This window comes from Cyrtonyx montezumae, unplaced genomic scaffold (assembly GCF_038088225.1).
Source record: "Cyrtonyx montezumae isolate F1298 unplaced genomic scaffold, pur_monq_1.0 scaffold_10, whole genome shotgun sequence".
NCBI classification, from domain to species: domain Eukaryota; kingdom Metazoa; phylum Chordata; class Aves; order Galliformes; family Odontophoridae; genus Cyrtonyx; species Cyrtonyx montezumae.
In genome coordinates this window covers 51,813,715-51,830,490 of record NW_027071826.1, presented here as the reverse complement: position 1 = coordinate 51,830,490, position 16,776 = coordinate 51,813,715, and the positions used below count along the sequence as shown (strand labels likewise).

The following is a 16,776-nucleotide window of genomic DNA, read 5'->3' as shown; positions in this document are numbered from 1 at the left end:
AAAAGGGCTGTTGTAGGTTTAGAGGTACCAGATATATTCACTTAGCAAGATTCTAAGAGTAACCAGAGCCTTGCCATTTAAGTTTTGTTTTTAAAAGGATAGTCAGTTTGAAAACATAGCAAATTTAAAGCAAGAACACCCCGGTGCTTGTGATACTTGAAGATGTTTTTTTAAAGCTATACTTCCTATGGAAGCTGCAGCAGAGTAGCGTTGTGATAGCATTGTCCATTCATAGCTTTAAAAGATTGGTTTTATTTCACTGGTGCGGGATGTCAGAAGATGTTGATGGTATGGCAGCAGAATCTGAACGTTCCCAATGGTATCCTGTTGTCTTTTTATTGCTGTGTGCCAGATGGCAGCAGAGGGGCAGTCTGACAAAGTGTTGTCCGACATGGAAACGTAGATAAAGATAAGGAGTGTCATTGGATTCCTTCATGCAGAAGTGGCATCCATTGACATTCATCAGTGCTTGCTGAGCGTAGATGGAGACCCAACAGTGGATGTGAGCACAGTGGAGGGAGGGGGATGGGGGGAGCGAGTGTTTCAGCAGTGGTAACTGTGGGTCACCTCTGCTGGTCAAATTTTTATGCAGCTGGAGTTGTATCCATGCCATTACTTCCATCTTTGTTCCTCCACTGGCCTTTTGAACTTATATTAAAACAGGAAGAACATAATTTCAGTCTTCACATTGTCTGCGGAAGTGCTATGCTTTTAAACCTGGAGCGGCTTTTGATGGGGATTCTGCCGTAACCTTATTTTCTGGTGGTGTCAAATGTTTCCACTGATTTTTGCGTTGCATGAATAGTATTGTGAAATATGACAGATGATTCCCCTCTATGGGGTGAGCAAGGGGGACAGACTCAAAGATGATACTGTAGTAGAGATAACACGGGCATTAATCACAAACACTCAAACACTCTTTTATAGCACAGAAAGGAAACAAACAGAGAATAGGATATATATGTGGATCCCTGATAAGCCAGAGGAAAATATTGTACCAGCATACTTCAACTAAGCATGAACCTTGAGCAACTAACCTTGCACAGCTTGTGCATGCCTGGAACCAAGGATGAATAAAAGGACTTTGAGGAAGACAACTGATCTTCCTCCAACGACCCCCAGAGGGAAGAATACGACCCTGTAGCAACAGCCCATGCAAGTGCAGAAGGACAAGTGATGTGGAATGAAGGAAGGAGGAGACTTTGAGGGAATTGGGTGTAACTATATATAAAAGAAAGGAGGTTGGTCTTCTTGGTGTGTGCTGTTGGCGAAGCGGAGACTCCCCGGCACACCCAGCACTGCTTGCTTATTGCTTTTTGCCTTTTGATTGTAATAAAATATTGCCAAGACTCAGGTTGGACTCTGGATGTGTATGACAGTATATTGATTCTCTTTTGAGAATAGGAATGAACAAATTTCATAGCTGCTTTTGTTAATTCCTGTGCACTTCGTTGATACTGTTACTGCTGATGGGACAGTCTAAAAGGTGTATAAACAGGGGAGTCATGTCAAAAATGTCAACTGCTTGGATTAATACCTTTCCCTTCAGGAATTTTCTCTCAAAATTGATTATTTCACCAACTTTTTCTCACAGTTGGATTCTGATGGAGTTCATGCTAAAATCTCAGAGCTGGCTAACCTACTGTGCAACTTGCAGCATCTCAAATGTACTAAACTATTAAACTTTTTTATTTCAGGCAGCTATCTTTGTTTGCTTTATCCAGCATGTGCACCCAATTGTGCTGCTGATTTCATATTGACATAGAATTAATGCCAACTAATAAATGATGCTAGTGGTTTTGTGCTGTGTTGGTTCACAATTCAGGAGTGGCGTATGAACCGAAGTGATCAGCTGTCAAAGTAGATATGGCTTTGTACCACTGGTGACATGCAAATAATGCTGGCTAATGGATGAACTGCCTATGTTTTAGATCAAAGGTTGTGTATTGCAGGCGAGATGCTAACAGTTGATCTCCCAGTTGTTGGAACAACATGGATTTGCACCTACTTAAGTGTTTACTTTCTTAATTGATGAGAGGGTAGGAGTTACCATCTCTTTGATTTGCTTATCTGGGAAGATGTAAGACTAGTCTGTTAAAATTAGTGAAGTAGAGAGGGCTTAAGCTCATGTAATGGCTCCTGTGAATGTTACAGGGACTTGAGACACCCTATAGTGTATAACCTTACTGGATATTCTTTATGGTGTCATTCTAGAAAGTTTTATTTAAAATCCAGGAATTAAAAAACCCCAATGACCTCAAGTTCTTACCAGGCAATTATCACATCGATTAAACTGGAGCAACATTCTACTATGCATCTTTTCTGCTTTAGTAGAACAGTAAGAAATGTTTAAGTCTGTGGAGGACTTGCAGTTAAGAAATGGATTGAAGGCATTGAAAGCCATCTGCCATTTAACAGAAAATAGAAGCAACTTCTTGGAGAGTCATCTAAAGGCTCTAGATGATCTGAGTGGTCTTTTCTAACCCAAATGATTGTAGGGCCTGGGTGCAGGGCTGAATGTAAGATTTGGAAATAGATACTGGATTTTGGATTGTTTTGGGGTTTTTTGTCTACTGATTGATGGGTTTGAATAGCCGGGATGACATTTGCAGAGAGCAGCCTGCTGTCCTTAGGCTGATCGGCAAAGAGGGTCTAAGAAAAAGGAGTCAAAGCAGACCTCTGTCAAGGTAACATTGAAGTATTTAGCAATGCTTTTGTCTAGGAAGCAAGCAAGGCCAGTTAAAGCATGCAGAATGCTTCTGACTGTGCTAAGAAGTCAGTGATCCATTTTAAGTAGGTGAAAATGTGGTGCAATAGTACAAGTTATCTGAAGGATGATGTAAATGTAGTAGTCATTGAAACCCTATTGTGAAGGAGGAAAAGATACAGCCATTATTGTTCAGATGGTGTGGAATTCCTTAAAAATATTGGTTTAAAACAGCGTGTCTATTATAGTTGATAACTGTAGGCAGTTATATGAATACAGTCAGCTTACATCTGCTGGAAAGTAAGCCACTGATGGAAAATCACTTCTAAATTACCAAAGCCTTGACACTTCTTTATAGCTTTGCTTCTGTCAAGTGTTTCATGAAGATTAACATATCCTTTATTAACTGGAGTCTTCTGCAAGTGGGAAAAGAGCCAAAGATTTTTCAGCTTTCTCTGCACAATTGCTTTCTTCTCCTAGGTGAGGAAATAGCTTGCTTCTGTCCACATTTCCAAAAATAATCCAGCCACTGAAACTTTACTGTTGTTTATCTATTTCTTCGTTTCAAATGTCTGATTGCTTTCTGTGTCACTGTATGTGTTCATTTGTTATATCGTGCTTATATCCTGGTTCTTCTGCTTGCTTTTTTTAAAATAGATGTGAAAATCAGGTGTAAATCTCCTCCTGTCAATAAAATCCATCTACGTTGTGCAAGAAACTGACTTTCTTCTGCATGCAGCTCTGAAGTGCTATAAGTCTCTTTCGCTTGTCTCTTTGTGAAAGTTTATCTGAGTGATAAAAAACTCATAGAAATGCAGTGAGTCCAAGTCTTAGAAGTGAGGAATTACTGTAGGAATAACATTTCATTTCTGTTGTTAAGCGAGCGGCTCAACTAGATGTTTTTTACTTAGAAGAAGCAACCTTATTTATTCTACTACAGGAAGTGCACTTAGAAAATACTGGTCATATTTTCTGAACTTCTACTTGACTATAATTATACAGTTTCTTGTTATAAGCACCTTCTAGTTGCTGACCTGTCTTATTCTTCGTGAGCAAAAAATTATTCCTGCGTAGTCAGCTTAAAGGGCTGAAATAGGACTCCAGCTCATTTTAGTCAGTGCTAAAAAGTTGGGCTGTGTGCATCCTTTAGTACCATGTCTGACAACTGCCAAATTGTGATTGCTTCCTCCAGAATAGGCGCTACAAATATTAACTATTTGTATTCACTGCCTCCAGCTCATGTGCAGTGCTGTGTCTTGTGGTAGTGTTTTTCTATTTCCTGCTCTTTTTCCAAGAAAATCAAAGATGTTCCCATCTAAAGTTTTGTCTGACACTTATAACTATACCTTTCTTTAAATATCAATGTTACTTGGTTGTGCAACATTTGCATTTTGTGTTATCGGTCTAAAGATAATTGATTTTTATCTAGGTATCATAGTCATATTGGATACTTTGATTAAAGGAATGGAAGTTTTAAGTAGCCTGCTTCAATTCTTAGACAAGCAAGAAATGAAATCAGATCACAGCAAGTCAGTTATTCTTCAAACAACAGCTCACTTTGTGTTAAAAGCTGTTGATCTCTTCTGTTCACTGTGAATATACTAAGTTACCGCTATACTGATGCTGATAATGAAGGCTACGTATGCAGTAACATATCAGGAAATGTTCATTGTTAATTGTTTTAGTTTTCAATCAGTAGAATAATCATAGAATCAGAGTGGTTTGAGTTGGAAGGGACCTTTTAAGATCATCTAGTTCCAACCCCTTTGCTGTACGATACCTCCCTCTGGACCAGGTGTATAATTATACCCTGAATCTACAGCTGAATGAAAAGTAATTAGGAAGCACAAGTGTCACCTTGCAGTCTTCTGTGAATTTGTATCTGAAAGGCCCAGATACTTCTGCACACTTCTTAACACAAGAGATTGCCATCTTGTAACCCTGCATGTGACATGAAGAGATGATCCAAGACAGCCAAAGAGTTGTTGTCAATGGCTCTATGTCCAGGAGGAGTAATGGCAGTATGTCAAGAGCACCATTCCCCAGGTGTCCATGTTGACTGGTTTTCTTCAGCATCTTTACCGGTGACATTAACTGATTGCACCCTCAACAAGTTTGCTGATGACAGCAAGCTGAGTGGTGAAATTCACATGGTAGGAGAAAGAGATGCCATCCGGAGGGACTTGGACATGCAAAAATCTAACAAATTTCTACAGGGCCAAATGCAAGGAGTTCCACTGGGGTTGAGGCAGTCTCAGGTGAGTACAGAGAAGAACACTTTGGAAGCAGCCCTGAAGAGGTTGGGCGGTCCTAAGGGACAAGAACTTGGACATGAGCAGTGTGTGCTCTTGCACCCAAGGAAGCCAATTGCATCCTGGGCTGCATCAGCAAAGCAGTGGCAGCAGGGAGAAAGGAGGGGATTGTCTCCTTCTACTCTGTCCTGGTGAGCTCATCTGGAGGAGAACTGCATCTCCCAGCAGAGGAAGGATGTGGAGCTGTCGAACTGATTCTGGAAGAGAGCTTATTTAGCTTGGAGAAGGACATGGGGAATACTCATTGCAGTTTTCCAGACTTTTACATGGTTTGATAGTGATAGGATGAAGTGGGAATGGCTTTAAACTAAAAGAGAAGAGGAGGTTTAGGTTAGATGGGCTTGAGTGTGCTCAAGGCCAGTTTGGATGGGGTCTTCGTCAACCTGATCTAGTGGTGGGCAACCCTGCTTTTGGCAAGGAGCTAGAACTAGGTGATATTTAAGGTCTCCTCCAAACAAAGTTCTTCTACGATAAGCAGAGCTTCCAGAGTGTCTGCTGAATATCCAGGTATTCCTGATTCAGGCTTGTATTCAAGCCAAAAAAAACCACAAAAAAAAAAAACCAACCAACCTGCTGTGGTACCTTTGAGAGCTGTAGAAATGAAAAGGCAACTTCAAGGTCAAGCTTCCACTTCTATTTCTGATTCAATTTATTTACTTAACCTGAAGAAAATTCATGAGATGTAAGACATTTGACTTCTAACACAATTCTTTAAAGAGGTGATGCATTCAGACTTGTACAGAAACATACAATATAAAGGGCAGGTGTCAAAAAGCTGTTATACTATATAATGAAATCAGGATTAAAAAGAAAATGCGGAGTTCAAAGCTAAGATCCCTGTTCAGTTAAGCGATTAAATGGTGAATATTCTTGAAATGAATGGCCTTTTCAGTCAAGGTTGCTTTCTGGAAGTTCTTTTTAATTTCCTTAGTGAAAATAAGATGTGAGAAGTGATGCTCAAAAATGCGGGCAAAATGTTTGAGCAATACCATTTTGTTTTCCATTCAATGTGTACAATTCTTTCATACTTGACGTTTTTTTTTTTTCTCTTGTGTTATGGGAACTTCTTTTTTATAGGGGAAGATCAATAATTATAGGATCGTAGAATTGTTGGAGTTGGAAGGGACCTTAAAAAGTCATCTGGCCCGGTCGTGATAGGGCAAGGGAGAATGGCTTTACGTTTAAAGAAGGGGGGAAATTTAGTTTAGGTGTTAGGATATAATTCTTTACTCGGAGTGTGGTGATGCCTCGGCATAGGCTGCCCAAAGAGGTTGTGGGTGCCCCAACCCTGGAGGTGCCAAAGGCCAGGCTGGATGTGGCCCTGGGCAGCCTGATATTATGTGGGGGTTGTATTTCAGCTGGATGTGTTTTTACATGATTCACAAATCATGAAATGGGCTATGTTAACTTCAGCTTTCACCCTGGAAGTAATAAATCCAATCTTATAATACCGGTAAATAAATTCAGTACAATTAAAATCCTTCTTTCATATTTGCTTTAGTTACGCATCTGGGTGTAAATACAGCAAGGCAAAATACATCTCTTAGAAGAAGAATGGACTCTCATATTTTAATTCCCCTTGAGAAAACCTTTCTCCAGTTCAGGTGAAAGAGAAATCAATAAACCCCTCAAATTGCTGCTGGGATATATAGGCTGTGCTCATTTTCTAACCTTCTTGGCAAGTGTAGCAACAAATAGAAGTGCCTCCTTTACAGCCTCCTGAAAGACTGACTACTGTTCTCTCTGATTGTGGGAATTTGTACTTAATCTCTGCTAAAGCTTGGATTGTTTCTCACCGTCAGAGCACTCTTTAGTACTCCATCCAAGTGCAGCAGGAAAGGTGTACCAAGCCAAATGCTTACACTGGGGGGATATGATTTCCCTCAGGGCTCTGTGAGTTATTTGAGGTTATTATCAAACAGAAGTGCATTTTCAGCTTCTGCTTTTTCCTAACATCACAAACATAAGAGCACAGAGGAGGAGAGAGGAGAATACGTGCAGACTAACTGGACCAGAGATTTTCATGGCCTTTATTTTTCTTGAATGGGAAATTAGATATGAGGATTTTGAAGTTGTGCCTGGAGTTGTTGCAACTGTAATTCCTTAACTTTTGAATTTAACTCTTTACCTTTCCTTACCATGTAAAATATAATAAAAAAAAGTTTCAGAAAACTCAATTGTGGTATTATTTGTAGGCTGGAAGTTGGACAGTGTATTTGTATCAGTGTATGGGAACTGCTGAATCACGACCTGAACCACTGATTGGTCACCTGAGGTGAGTACCGAGTCAGCCATGGGGGCACAGGTGAAGGTGATATACCTGTGTGAGTGGAAGGGGTGGAGCCTGGTTCCACCTCTCCCAAACCCCATTTAAGGGCTGACCACCACCAGGGAAGGATCTCTTCTTGGAGATCCCTCCCACGTGGAGTCCCCTGCGAGCCTTGTCATCATAAAGGTGAGCCATCTTCTCTTTTGTATTATCTGTATACTGTTTATATAGAACTACTTAAAATATACCATCCTCTATACTATCTCCTTGTGGAGTACCATCATTGGGAGTTATTTACCTTACAATCAGTATACTAACAACGTGGGAAATCTATCCGTTAGGGGAGAGAGAGTATTAATTTGAGTCATCTCGGCACTGCTGTAGTAGTACTGGAGCCCATTAATTCCATTGTTTTCTGTGGTTGTGTCTGAGTTTGTATGAGGTAAGGGTCACAAAGACAATACAAAACTCCCACCCTCCCCTGCCTTTGTTTTTTTTTTTAGTGTGGAAGTCGCATTTAAAATGATGAGTAAGGAGAATTCATATCTGGCTGAGTTCCAACTGAGCTGAACTAGGCTGCATTATAGATTGAAGGAAGCTCTTCTTTTTGGGAGGGGAGGAATGATACCCACAATATTGACCTGACCTCCTTAGTTTGCACATATGTTAAATTTCAGGCACTTTCTCATGCTGTTCTCTGCAAAAGAACATTTGATCTCACAAAGTGCATTGACAAAGAAGTTTGCTTTGTGGTATTTGTTTCCACTGATCCTGAAAATCTTTGCAGTGTAGATGTCATTCAAAGCAGATGGGGAATGAGAAAAACTTGTGTTCACACCTGTTCTGTGACAATTAGAAACTCTGAGTAGGTTCAATTCATGTACTTCTTGATGTAGCTCAAGAAGTGCTTCTATCACCAGAAGCCTGATAATAATAAGAACTTCAAGGTGAGGGTGTGTAGTGCATTTTGTATCACCTTTAAGATGTCCCAGACACTGGCAGCTGTTGGAGGCATGTGTTAAGGAAAGAGTTAGTATTTGAGTAAAGGAAGGTCTTTTGGAAGTGAGATGGGCATTTGTTTTCAATGTGTGCTCTATATACATATAAAAATAAAAAAAAAGGCTATAAAGATATGTATTATATGTATTTTTATATATTTTATGTTTATTTTTATCTTTATAGTATTTTTATATAATCTATGAATATATATTTAATATATATTTGTTTAATAGATATTTGTTTCTATAAATGTATATATATGTTTATATAATGTTTATTTATTTGTTCTTAAGCTGCATTTCAGAAATCCAGAGGGATTTTCTCATCAGCAAACACAAATTTGCGTGCAGCTTGCAAAGAAGATTTGTAGACTGTATTGTTCTGTAGCAGTTGATTTGTATTCTATAACTGGTGAATTTAGCTGTTCACCCTTTTTTCCTTTTCCTGTGTGCTTTTCATTATGATTCAAAAGATTACAGTCAGAACTGCCAGGAACACTTATATTTGCACTTAATAGTGCTTTGATCTTTGAAAACATCTCGGATATCTGTAGTTCTCTCTGTCTCACTAAAAAGCACAGGAAGAGTTGTGAAGGTGGTGGTGGTAATGCTTCTCCTGTTCTCAAAGTCACTTAACAATGAAGCTGCCATGGACTCACTGTCTAACCATCAGTATGGTATGCCTGTGCAGGTTCTTGAGGTTCTCATTCTTTGTTGCAGGAGCATCATGAACTTGCTTTGGACAAGAGTTGGGTACATTGGGATGAAGTGTGGTGAGCCTTGATATATGCTGCTGGGTGTATGTGTGCCTTGGATTGCGATACTTGCTCTGAGGCATCCCTCCTAATAAACGGAGTGTCTTGTTTCCTGGTGTTCCTTTTCCCTTTGTACTCTTCACTAATGACATTTATGTTATTGAAATTCTAATTCACTCCAGGTTCAGGGTCATTCAGGAAGTGATGTGCTGTGGAAAATCCAAGGTGAAAACAAAAATAGTGTTTATGAAATGCTTAATGTACCAAACAAGTAAACATGATAGAAATAGTAATGGGAAGTAGGGAAAAAATGCCTGTATGTTTTGTCATTGAGTTCCAAGTGTTTCCTGAGATAGAGATAAGGAAAAACCATAACGTATTTCTTTAAGGATGGATTCAAATCTCTCTTACATACTGATAAAGTAGGTTCAAGAATGGATGGACAGCATGGTGATGAACAATTCCTTCTAACCCACCATTTCTGTTATAAGCAGAAAATTTTATATCCCGTTTTTGGAAATGAAGATTTGTCTTAGGAAAAAGTACATGAACTAGACCTAAAAAATGAGAGCATACATGTTCTCCTGATCCATTCTTATACTTTAGTCTGTCCATTCACACATTATTCTCATTTTTGAGATACAGCTTGATGATTCATCAGCATAAGTACCACAGGCAATTTTTAGTGAGTACATACATTTTATTAGACTGTATGACAGTGAACTTCATGCAGACTTCATAAAGAGGGAGTTATTATGGCTTTAAATATCCATCCAGTGGCGATATCAGTTATGTAACTTACGTAAAAGAAAAGCAGCATTGTAGATATTGTTGACAGGGCAGTGTTTTTCTCGTGAACTTTCTTTTCTCATTACTTCTGGAAAGGACAGAACCTGATGGCCTGATAATCACATAGCACTGGAACGTTTAAAATAAGGGGCATTGTGGCTGAAGAGTTTTCATTTGTTGACCAGTGTATGGCTCTAATGAGCAATGTTCTTTTGATTTAATATAAAGTTACATTTGAAATAGGAACGTAGCATGCTTGAACGCTTCTGGTCTGGGAAAATGCAGTGTTGTAGCAGCAATACCAACAAGTTCAGCAGTTCTACCAGTGTCTGGGAACTAAGATAAGTTAATTATTTATTAATAAAATTGTTAATAAAATAAATAAATAAATTTTATTAATAGGAATAATGAGATTATTTCTGTTATTTGTATTAATAATTATTTCCATTTTGGTGAAGCTTTCATAATGGTCTATTCACAGAAGTTGCTTTTATGTGATACATCTTTTTCAGACAGACGTGTGCTCTCTCTGCTAGCACTCGTAGTCAGTAAGTAGACAATTTAATGTAGTGCTGAGACAGAAATGTTAACCTGACTTTATTGTCAGAGCTGTTGGAAAGAAGTGTTATCTGCTAAGTCTAGTGCATGTACTGTGTATTTAAGGATAGTAACACTGAGGTCATAGTCAGAAGTTTTAGATTTGCAGTAGAAAACAAAGGCAGATGCAGTGCTAATGGATATAAATGATGAAGAATATCAGAATTGAAAAATAACAATGTTACCTATCAGAAAGAGAGAGGTGAATGAATTTTAGTGTGAATGTATTTCCTGTTGAAGACCAAATCCTATAGAACTGATGTGAAAGGCAACTCTTTGTGCAGAGTTCTGTGTTATGTCTATATATATGCAGCCCATATTTGAATAGTTGTGAAAACTTTAATAACTTTTGGAAGGTTTATGTGCCTGCTCTGTATTACAGTTGTATGAATTCAGTGAGGATTTGTTGCTCTAGGCGTAAGTTATTTTAGTTTGGAATCACTTGAAGCATTTGTGTTGTCCTTGCTTGTGATGTTAACTCTGTTTTCCTGGTCTGTAATTTTAAGTAGATCAATGCAGGTTGTTCTTGTTTTCTCTGGGTCATCATTCTCAATATCAAGTTAAACATGACAAGTCAACTTGTTCCATTTCCCGGGGCCATGTTTCTAAACCAACTACAAGTTTTCAGAAGCCTTTTTTTTGCTTCTTTGGTGGGAACTGACAGTTGTGTGTTTTCCCTGGTGGGTCATTGATTCTACAGAGCCAAGTGTCTGCCAAAGAGAGGCCAGGTTGTTTTTGTTTTATTTACAGTGACAAGTTAAACAAGCCAGAGAAAATAGATGGAAAGGGCCTGATTTTCCAGCTTCTAGTTGTGGAGAAACTCAATAAAGGGCATCAGGGCTTCTGCCATTTTGTGGGTGTCAGCGACTTACGGGCAGGTTCGGCCCGGTTCTGTGACGATTGGTGTGGGGGACCCACGGACCCATGCCCCAGGAAAGGGGAAGGGGGAAAGGGAAAAGGGAGATGAGCCTAGGAACAAAACAGCGGCAACGATCTGAGGAGGAAAGCTAATTTACTAAAAAGACATCGGAAAGCAAAATAACACAATATAATACAATATAATTGGAATTAAAGCTAATAAATCAAATAAAATGAGCAAGAGAGAGTGTCCGATAAACCGAAGGCCTTACGCTAACGCTGAAGGCGGACGGCAGCGAGCACCCACTGCTGAGTCCATCCCAAAGGAAAGAGAGTGTCCCGTGACCACAGACAGTTTTTATCTTTCCCTCTGAGCGTAAACACGTAAGAACGCAAAGCATCGCAAAGTCCTCTGGGGAATGTAGTTCTTCTCTTCTGAGACAGGTATACCTGGAACTATCGATGATCCACGGAGCTGGAGCATTAACTCTTTAACTCTAAATGCACTACATGATGTTATGATGTGGAATACCAGTAACAAAAATCATAAAACCATGACAGTAGGCTATTGCACTTGGAATACATAGGATGCTTAAGCGTGTTTAGAAGTCATGTCAGCATTGAATGGTTAATAAGCCACCTGCTTGTGTGATTTTTTTGGAAGGAGGCACATTCCAAACAAGTGCTTTGTGTGTGATCTATGGAGGTCAGGTAAATAAAAATGTTCCTTGGCTCCCCTTAAATCCCATTTTTTTCACGTTCCTTTTACTATAATTTATTTTCTTCAGCCTGAGTGAGACACAGTGTTGTGATAATGCCTGAATACAAAGCATATTATGTAAATGCCATTTGAGTGTGCAAAGTGGCAAAGATTGTAATTCAGCAAGGGCTTATCTGCTGTTCAATGTAAAGTCTGTGTGATTTTTTTCCCCTGTGAGTCGACTAATTCAGAATTTACTTAAATTATATAAATTTATTTGAAGCTGAGTTTAGATGTTATTATACTCACAGTGTATTGTGTATAGTATCTATGGCATGTTTTATCTAGATAGCCAGAACATTCTGTTTCTTAGTTGTTAATAACTTCCCTCCCCTTGAACTTCAGGATCAAAAATGCTCATGTTTATAAAGACTGAAGGCAGTGATGTGATGATTAATTGTCATGAATGGTTTATATCTCAAGTTCACTCATTTCAGAGATTTGTATCTTCAACTTCCAGTTATACTGATACGGAATTGTGATGAATCTTCCTCACTTGAATATAAACTGCATATATATAAGCATCTGTAAATTAAACATAAAATCTGCTGTCAGGAATATATTCAAGTGATTGCTTTGGAAACATCTGGGCAACTGTTGTCTACTTTGCAAGCATACTTTCCAAACAACAATTCATATTTATGATATGTGGAAAGGAATACGATCCATATTTTTCCTTAACAATTGTGACTTAAAAAGTGAGATCCATCAGCACTAGAGCTCTATCATAATCTCACCTAATTTTCTTAGAATTTACACCAGGATTTCATAGAATTTTTTGCAAGTAAAGCAGGGAAGGACAATTATAAAAATAGTCTTAAGGAGGAATATGTGGTAATAGATTTGCTGAAAGAGACATTGTTCAGCTAAGTTTGTCTTAAACTGTAGATTTTCCATTTTCTGTTTTAAATGTCCTGTATTTAAAAGAAAGCATGTTTACCGTGAGTGATTGAAATTCTTACAGAACTTGTATTTCTGAGATAAGTTTTCTAAGTGTAGTTGGTGTAGTTGGAAAACGAGATTGGTTTTCCTTTGTCCTGCTGTTGTACACGTTTTTCAGGGGAAAGTCTTGATCTATATTCTGAGGACTAAAAGCTGAACTTGATGTTTGAAGAAACAGTAGTCACAGGTGTAAGTGATTGAGAGATGGAGTTATTAGACATTTTTCTTTTGCACATCAAAAAATTAGAATCTGTTAAAATGCTTCCTGTAATCTGTTTGCTTCAGTATCTGTGTTCTAGTTCTAGATGGATTTGTTGAAAATGACACTTCATTTTGCTGAATGGACTAACTGGTTTATCCTAATAAATAGATTGAATATGTGTATAATTACAGAGTGGAGTTCCTAGGAATGGGTTTACGTCTTTTTTGCCCACATGTAATTATATTGCAAGAGGAGTAGGTAAGTTTGATGGCTTCAGGGGATTGGAAGATTGCAGGCAGTCCCTGGGGTTTTGCCCTGTTTATGGCATAGAATAGTGCCACGCATAATCCCAGAGTCAACTTGCTCCCAAATTATGCCATACAACAAAATTGACATTAAGGTTTCTCTTAAGTAAATCTTTCAGAGTTTATATTTTAGTTGCAAGAATCTGGTCTCTCATCACACTCATATAACTTGCCCAAGTCTAAACGTTTCCTTATTTTCCTCTTACTTTCTCTCTCATGCTTCCTAAAGAGCCTTGTTTCATTCCAGTACTTAGATATAGGTAAGATATCCCTTCCATTCAAATCTGATTTTAGAAAGATCATGCTGATTAACTCTTGTAAAGCAATTGGACCAGATACATCAACATCTTTTACCATTTATTTCTTAAAAAATCATCTTGTTAGTCAGAGTTATAGGAGTTTGTTGGTAGTCATCAGGAAAAAAAATATTAGTGTGAGAGTTTGTTGGCAATCACACAAGTGTGGGGTGACATTTTATTGTCTTTAAATATGTGAACGCTGTTCTAGGACACAGTGCTAAAATTCAAAGCTTGTTAGCAGAGGTAAGTTTGTCCACAATTAATAACCTCTAGGGATCTAATAATTAATAAATCTAACATAGCCGTATCTTTTTTTTTCATTTCTTATTTGTTCTTAGAATTCCGAGGGTTTAGTTTTGGTGACTCTGACTTTTTGGCTGATTGGCTTTTTGTTTCCTCAATGTCCAGCATGTCATAATGTACAAAACAAGGCAAAAGAAATGCACACATAGTTTATAGTATAGTAATAATAAATTTAATTTAAAGACCCAGAAAATGTCCTGATTTATACGAATTGGTAAATGCCATATTTACAAAACAGCAGTGAAAACTCTGCCAATTATATACTTAGCAGGTAGTAAAATGGGCCCTTTGGGAGCCTTTAAATGCTCCAACTATTATGGAATTATTTTTGGTGAGGGGTTAGGGGGTGTGTCTTTGTGGATTTTTAATTGGAGGCTTAAAGATATTCATTGCATGGAGCTAGAATGCCAGCATTTACCAAGTGTTCTAGCACTATCTAGATTTAATTTATATTACAGTGTATTCTGTCAGTCAATTTGAGAAAACATATGGACTAAAACCTAAGGTGTAAATGCTGCACTGTGCACTCAAAGGTTCACATGCTTGGTATATGGATTTTCTTCTAAATCCATGATGGGACCACAACCTGTACTGGATTGTGTATTTCTAATGTCGTTAATTATGTATATGAAGAACAACCAGCTTATTTGAGTGCTGATGGATTATTACTTAGGTGGCATATAACCAAGTCCTGACATTACCTCCTTACGTGGATTCCCTGTGTGTTCATAAAGTCATTTTCTGAGGATGCCCAACAAGACCTGCATTTTTTCCTTTTCTTTGGTAGACAAACATAATACACATGGTAAGAAAACCATCTCCCAGAGATGTGGTAGAGTTGAACCAAGTCACTCTTAGTGGTCCCTTCCAACTCTAAGGGTTCTGTGAAACCATTTATTGTAATAGCATTAGTTTATAAATCAATTGAGAAATGAAATGTACCAAGAGAATGCAATATTTTGTTGACAGTTGATATTAACTTACCAGTTACAGAAAGTAACTACTGCCCTTGTAGGGGAACGGGTGCTTCAACTTGCTGGTAGTCTTCCTCAAGGCAATGATTTTTTGTGAAAATATGTTGTTTCAGAATTATCTGAGATGTTCGCTTTTTTTGTTTTTGAATGAGAGTTGGGTTCCTATTTCACTGAACCACAAGCAGTGTGTAGGATTGATGTTGTTTGGGATCCCTATAAAAACATTAGAAAATACACTTGCAATCTAAGTAGGAATTGCTGTTTTTAGAAGTGAGAGAAAAAGAAACATCTTATGGAAATATATTTGCAGTTGATTCCTCTTAGCATATTTTCAGCTCTTCTTTATACTGCAGTGTGGATTAATTGGGGGAATATTTTGTATGAAATACATTTTGCAAAGCTCAAACAGCTCTGAATCGTCCTTCTCCCAAATTACCACATGTTGGAAAATTTCATACTTTCAAAGTTTTACTCCGCTTCAGTGGCAGGGTTTCTTTCAAAACAGGGAGAGATCTCACACTATATTCCATCACTTATGTTAAATACATCTGCTCAGACTCCTATTTGTCACAAACAATATACCGTGGTGAGTGAGTGTCTGATTTTTATGCTCAGATGCAGCACATTACTTTGGCATTCAAATAATCTCCTATATTAGGAGAAAACTAGCTGTTATGTAGGTGAATTGAGAGACTTCCACATTCCAATTTGGAATTACTGTGTAGTTGCGATTAATTAAATCGGGGCAATCTAATACTGTTCTGAAGTGTTTGGAGAGAATCTCATGCTTTTGTTTTCTGTGTTAGACAGGACTATGAAGAACTGGAAAGACAGCTGAAGGAAGTCTTCAAGGAAAGGAGCAATATTCTTCGTCAACTGTCGAAGACTTCTAAAGAGCTCGAGGGAATTAAAGTAAATCTCCAGGTTAGGTTATGTGTGAGTTTCTGGGACTTAGAATTACTTGGAGTTTTTCATACTGATGTCTATTTTCTGGAAAAAAAAAGTAATTGTTATTGTTGATTTTTAGAATGTACAAATAGTTCTGTTGATCTTGCATTGAGAGTGAAAGGGATGGTCTCAAGGGAAACATAATCCAAATGAATTGGGTGATTCAAAAACAAAACAAAATTAGAGAAGGCAAGTGTGGAAACATTTAAATTTAGCAGAATAAAAGAAACACAGTAAGCTGTGGGGTCTTAGTGGGGTCCCCACGCTTTTAACCTGGAAGCTACTAATAAAGGATTTCCTTCGCTGTTGTAGGTCACATGTTTGCTGATGAGTTGCACCTTCACAGCCTCGTACAGCTGCTTACTTTACCTTGTGGACATGCAGTCTACACCAACTGACTGGTTTTACCTCAGGGGATTACTTTACAAGTGTAACTGACAAATTGTGTTATAAGAGCTGGCAGCTAGGCATCCAGAGCTGATCAATACTTCTGCATTAACTAAGGAGGCTTATTGGGTATCGTGGACAGGCTGAAAGGACAGTAGATTAACTCTGCAGTCGGATCAGCTCCTCAGAGTGAAAAGTAGAGATCTTGCCTTGGATCCTGTACTAAAATGATCAGGTTATCACTTATGAGCATGCCTGATACTGCTTGTCAGTCTAGCGAAAACTCAGTTTTGGCCGAGGCTTTTGGTATTGCATGCCATTTTAAAGGATGGTATTCTCCTGCCATTGTTTATTTACCCTTGTGTTGATAT

General features: G+C 38.2%; 1 protein-coding gene across 1 annotated transcript in view; it reads left to right on the top strand.

Moving 5' to 3' along the window:
- The window catches only part of LOC136060949 (leucine zipper protein 2-like), a 109,959-nt gene that overhangs the window by 35,316 nt on the left and 57,867 nt on the right, over positions 1 to 16,776 (top strand). Inside the window, exon 2 of the mRNA XM_065755753.1 lies at positions 15,877 to 15,994. Coding sequence (XP_065611825.1) covers positions 15,877 to 15,994 — 118 coding nt within the window. The remainder of the gene's footprint in view (positions 1 to 15,876; positions 15,995 to 16,776) is intronic.